We start from the raw sequence: 6,526 nt of genomic DNA on the forward strand, positions 1-6,526 counted from the left end.
CACATTATAGTAAATGTTAACATTAAAGAAATAAAGTTAATACTCTTATAAGGGAAAATAGAAAAGAAAAGAATTAACCACTTATAATCAAGAACTAATACTACTTGAATTAACTAAAATGTGTCAAATTTATTATTATTTAAAAAAAAAATCTAGTGGTCAACAATAAACCAATTACCTTGCATATTAAAATGCAAAATCTCAATTGTTTAGGTAGTGTCATACAAAAATTTACCAACTTATTCTCATCACACAATAAAATAAATTAAAATAATATCTTTCTCCATACATAATTTCTTGATTCATAGTCTACCATTCAAAGCGGCCGTTACGCTTATCACATTTAATCGCTTAACAATTTAATATCAACGAGTCGTGGACTTGATATAATCAACTTATATTTTACAATCACTGTGTAATGTATATGACGTGTTACATTGTTACAGGCAATAAGAACAATGTTAAAACCTTAAGACATTTATTTTGCTTCGTGGTTCTATTAATTTTCCTCATAATTTTTATTGAATATACAAATGAAAAATTATTAGTATTATGTTAAATTTTATTTAGAAAATGTAATCGACTAGTTATCTTTAGACAATGTTTAATTAGTAATTCTCTTATATCTTTATAAATTTGGTAAAATGGCTGGCCAAAAATTTCAATATGATGAGAGTGGTGCTACATTTTTTTATTTTATATTATCGTTCTTAGCGTTATTGTTGGTGCCTGGAACTTATTACTGGTGGCCAAGACAGCAAAAAGAAGGTAATGATTTTATAGTTTTTATCAGTTGGATATTTAAGTAATTGTATTTACATTTTTTAGATCCAAAGTTATTAGCATCTGAGTGTTATTGTCCAGGATGTAGAAAAAAAAAGACTATATTACAATCTACTAAACCATGGGAATTAATGAAAAAAATGTTTGTGTATGTATTATCTTGAACATTTCTCAACTGAATCCATTATTCAATTTATTTCAAAACAGTAATTTGAAGTGCATTCTTTTGTTTTTATTTACAATTTAGTTTTAGTAATAAACTATATTAACAATATAATTAAGTTATGGCACTAAATTTTAAAATCCTTTATTTCAAAAACTTTTCTTTATAACTAATGACAAACATTTTTTGTTCATTAATACCCAATATATATTAGTAAACAAAAAAAAAATCTGTAATAAGATTATATTGCATATAGATATGCTTGAATGTAAAAAATCTGTACCCTTATAATGAAGATAAATTAGTTTTAAAACCCATAGTAGTTGTTATACTATTAATATTTTTAACCAAGTTTATTGTAGAATATAAATTAATTACAGTCATACAATTTTTCTATAATTAATTAAATAAATTTTAGTTTAATTAAATAAAATTACCAATGAACTGTATCAAATAACAATTGTTATGTTCATTATACTTACAATGTCTAGAAGTTAAGTTCTAGACATTTTTCATTAATAATTACTCTAATACCTAAGCAAAATTTTATTATAAACCTTCATAATAGTCTTTGTTTGTTGCACCCACATTTGAAAGCACCCTTGGTAATCCCCGTTGTCAACCCATTCAACACCACATTTACAGTTTCTTTGACCTATATACCGCTATGATGAGTTCCCTTGAAGTGCAACTTCATCTTGGAGAATAAGAAAAAGTTGCTGGGGGATATTGGATAACTGAAAAGATAGTGCTCTGGTAGATAATGAACTAACTAGAGTTTGAGCCAATTATAAATGGCAACATAAGAATATTTTACAAAAGCATTTTTATCTCAAAAATTAACTATTTATATAAATATATAAAATTAAATTTTTTTTAAGTATTGTGTTTGTTTAAAAATTTTCTACCTCTTCAATCACATACTTTATAATTATCACTGATCTCCTCATTTCACCTACCTTCTAATTAATTCTTATTAATAAGATCTTTCGACCACCTTATGCCAACACCACCTAATATTTTCTATACTTCTACTGGCACTTCATCTAGTCCTACTACTTTATTCTTTTTCATTGATACCACAACCTCCAATACCTCATTCTCACTTAAATCTATCAGTCCATTGTTCTATCAGATATCTTTTAATGTTTCTAATGGATACTCCTCTTATAGTAATTTTTTAAAATACTCTTTTCACCTTTGTTTCACATCATTATCACTCATTAGCATTCTCTTATCATCACTTTTTATACATTTTATATTGTGATAATCTTTAGAACCGTTTTGCTCTTACTTCTACAAGTCTTCTATTTCAACTTCCTTTGTTCATAGCCTATCATACAACTCATCATCCCTTTTAAACTTGGCTATACTTGCCTCACACTTAGCTTATTTTTACAAGCATTTATACTCAATCCAATCTTCTCTCCTTTTGCTCTTCTGCCATACTTAGAATTGCTTTTGTTACTTCTTAGGTTTTTTTGAACGTCTTCATCCCACCACCAGGTTTCCTTGTTTTCTGATATTCTTCTTCTACTCTCACCAATAATCTCCTTTGCAGTATTCTTTAAACAACTAGCAAATATACTCCACACATCATTTGTGTCTTCCTCTACATTTTACACTATCCTCACTCACTGTCTTTAAAAACTTTTTTCTTTTTCCCTCTTTCAATTTATACCACCAGATTCTCGATTCTCCTTCTGTGTTCTTACTATTTTTGTATACACTCTTCACACTTTACATCACAACTCCATTAGCATCAGTCTATGTTGTGTATTTAGACTCTCTCCTGGAATAACTTTACAATCTTTTATTCTCTTTATGCTCTCTCTCTTCTACATAAAATAATCATCCTGTTGTCTATTACTCCCACTGTGATAAGCTATATTATGTTCTTCCCTTTTTCTAAAATAAGTATCAATCACAGTAAGATCATATGATTCTATGAAATCTAAGATTCTTTCTCCAGCCTCATTCTTCCCACTAAACTATACCACCTTCCATGTACTCGTTTATATCCTCTCCACTCTTTACCAATATATCCTTTCATATCTCCATCTATCACCGCATCCTCATTACACGGTATTCTTTACATCACCTCATTCATCTCTCTCCAAACCCCTTTTTGTCTATTTTATCACATCTTATTTATGGTGCATTAGTTCTTATTACATTCAACCCTTTTTTTTCGAAAATTTATTTTATGACCATAATTCTGTCAATTTTTCTATCTACTTCTACTACTTTACTTTCATCTCCTCATCCATTATTATCCCTACATCATTCTTTGTATTAGATTTACCTGAGTATATTTTTTATAATCTTCACCTATTTTCCTTGCTCTCTCTCCTTGACAGTTGGTTTCCTGCACACAACAAATATTAACTTTTCTTCTCTTCAATCCTTCTTCCTTTTAATGTTCTAACATTCCACACACCTAACCTTACTTTGTATCTATCTTTCTCCCTTAAATATAAGTCCAGTCTAGAATTAAATGATGACTTCCCTACACCGTTAAAACTACAATGGTAGGGTAGGCCTATATACAGAATAAGTGAAACAGCTATGACACAAGTTGTATGGTTGGTATCAAACACTTCATTCTTTAGGTCTTCCCTGTCTTTAACTACTTTATTTCCTCTCACCTGTTGTCCCCATGTATATTCCAGATAGGACAATCCATCTAAGTTTTATTCAGGATTCCTCCTACTTTTTCAAAAAAAATTTTATACTGGTTGTCAATCTGATGCAACCTTATTAAATGCTTCTTATGACTGTTAGAGGGGCTGTGGATGTATTCTTATCCCCTATTCATAGGGTTGTATAGTTGTCATTATAATATTAAAAGTTTTATTTTGTTTGCATTTAATAAGTTTAATAATTGCTTATATTTTGTTATGAAAACAAAATTACTTTTATGTTATAATATTTTAAATAGATAAAATAACAAATTGTCTTCCTAATAACGGTTTTTTTTTTTTTCAGAAAAATAACTATAATTTCTGGTTGGGCCTTGTTAGCATTTCTTGCATATAAAGTTTCACAGTTTGATTATGAAAGTGCAAGTTTTGATCCTTATGATATTTTAAATGTTCCAATTGTGAGTAAATAAAAAAATTTAATTTAGACTTTTTAAGAAAACTTTTGTAAGGTATTTCATAATTTTTAGGGTACAAATGAAAAAGTTATTAAAAAAGCATATCGAAAATTATCTTTGATATATCATCCAGACAAAGAAACTGGTGATGAAAAGAAATTTATGAAGCTTACTAAAGGTGTGTATTCTAGATTTTAAAATATTTATTAAGACAATTACGTTATATTAAAAATTTGAAATTCATAAAAACATATGAAAAAGTTTATATATTGTATTTACTTAATTTTAGCTTACCAAGCCTTAACAGATGAAGAATCTAGAAAAAATTGGGAAAAATATGGGAATCCTGATGGCCCTGGAGCAATGAGTTTTGGAATTGCCTTACCATCTTGGATTGTGGAAAAAGAAAATTCATTTTGGGTATAATAATTACATTCATAAATGATGTTAACTTAATACTAAGTTGTAAAAGTATAAAAACCATTTAATTAGAAGTGGTTAAAATATACTAATTTTATTGAATCAATTTACTCCCTAAGATATAGCCATTCTGATATCAGGATTGCATTATGTTTTTTTAATAATGTGACTATCAGTAATATTGGTAGTCAGAAAAAGAAATTACCAAGGGCATTGGAAGGGATATAAAATATGTATACATATATTGAGGGTTGGTTATATATATATATATATATATATATTTCAAAAAAATTCCAGGGTGGTGGTCCTTTAAGGCTTCTCAGATACGGTCTTGGAAATTACTTTATTTATCTACTTAAATTAAAAGTATTTAATTGCATTGTAATTATTACCAGATAGTTGTGTAAAAAATTGAAAAGGGTGTTATTTTTTAAACAAAATAGTAGTATAGGTAGTAAAAAAGTTGTAAAATTATTGTTTTTTCTTTAATATTTTTATAAGAATTTTTTTCTATTATTAATAGTTATAGTTACTTATGGAATTATAATTCAAATATTCCAACTGTTTATCACTTAGTTATAAAAATTATTCTATTATTAGGTGTTAGGACTCTACGCCTTAGTGTTTATGATTGCTCTTCCAACAACAGTGGGGATGTGGTGGTATAAATCTATACGATATTCTGGAGACAAGGTATAAATTTATATTTATTTGCTATTGTTGTCCAAACTAATTATCTTATTATTTGTCAGGTTTTACTGGAAACATCTCGAATGTATTATTATTTTTTGCATAAATCAAATTCTATTCCTTTGAAACGTGTAATAATGATTTTGAGTGCTTCATTAGAGTTTGAAAAAAAATATAATAGTGAGATAGTAGAACGGTCCAGTGATGAATATGAAATGCCACAAGTAATTATTTTGTTAATTTGTATATAAACAAATGTTATTTTTGAGGTTATAAATAATTTTTAATATATTTTTATTATTAAATAAATTATTCAATTTTAATTATATAATTTTTTTAAACAATTTTCTTCCAAAAATATAAAGCTATACCAATATAATTCTTGAAAATTTGAATTATTTAAAAATATATAACATGTTGAACAATTTGAATGAAAAAAATAAAAATAAGAACTCACATTTTATTATTTTATTTTATGATATTAATTTTATGTCATTGGATTGATATAAAATATAAAAGTATTTCATTACCTCTTAACAGGCTTCTGTTAATAATTGAGTAGAAAATATTAATATATTAATTTTATAATGTTGAAAATGTATATGGACATAATGAATTCCATATAATGTATGTATGGAAATAAAGTTTTTTAAATAATCAGTGCCCTTTTCCTTACTTTTTGAACATTCTATTTAAATATATATTGTATGTATTTAACTTTATATATGATTTCAGCTTATAAAGCAACTGTATAATTTTATTGAAAAAGCTCAAAAAGAACCACCTTTGTCATACAATTATTCAATTAAAGCTCGTGCGTTAGTTCATGCACATTTATCACGATTACCTCTAAAAGCTGATACTTTGGACTTGGATCGTATGTATATAGTAAAAAAATGTCCTTATTTAATTCAAGAAATGGTTGGTGTTGTGTCTCAATTAATTTTGCTTGCGTATGCTCAACGAGGTAAGCAAATAAAGAGACTATGGTATTTTATATTGAGTATATATACAGATGGTCCTATATGATTTTTTGACAAATTTAATATTTTGTATTACTTTAAAAAAAAAATAATTTATGCATTCTTAGACTATGTTAAAATCCTATTTTTTTATTATTTATATATAAATGAGTAGGTATCTTTATAATTAAGCGATATTGAAGGTAAATAAATGTAGATACATACACACTTTCTTGGATTGTATCAAAAAAGTTGGTAAACTAAATCTATTTAAATGAAAAAAATAAAAAAATTTTATTTTATATGTATAAAAAAAAATACAGGAAAAACATTATTATATCAAAATTTATAATAATGGTTTGTTAGATTTGAGTCACTCTGTATATATATATATATATATATATATAT

General features: G+C 26.4%; 1 protein-coding gene across 1 annotated transcript in view; it reads left to right on the forward strand.

Annotated features, from left to right (window-relative positions):
- Nucleotides 1-433: 433 nt before the first annotated feature.
- Nucleotides 434-6,526, forward strand: part of LOC126904336 (translocation protein SEC63 homolog) — a 15,112-nt gene continuing 9,019 nt past the window's right edge. The window contains exons 1-8 of the mRNA XM_050683317.1: nt 434-768; nt 829-931; nt 3,935-4,049; nt 4,119-4,224; nt 4,336-4,466; nt 5,067-5,159; nt 5,219-5,380; nt 5,892-6,123. Of these exons, the coding sequence (XP_050539274.1) occupies nt 645-768; nt 829-931; nt 3,935-4,049; nt 4,119-4,224; nt 4,336-4,466; nt 5,067-5,159; nt 5,219-5,380; nt 5,892-6,123 (1,066 nt within the window). The 5' untranslated portion in view covers nt 434-644. The remainder of the gene's footprint in view (nt 769-828; nt 932-3,934; nt 4,050-4,118; nt 4,225-4,335; nt 4,467-5,066; nt 5,160-5,218; nt 5,381-5,891; nt 6,124-6,526) is intronic.

The sequence above is a fragment of the Daktulosphaira vitifoliae genome, unplaced genomic scaffold, assembly GCF_025091365.1.
Source record: "Daktulosphaira vitifoliae isolate Bord-2020 unplaced genomic scaffold, ASM2509136v1 Scaffold_4, whole genome shotgun sequence".
Taxonomy (NCBI): Eukaryota; Metazoa; Arthropoda; class Insecta; order Hemiptera; family Phylloxeridae; genus Daktulosphaira; species Daktulosphaira vitifoliae.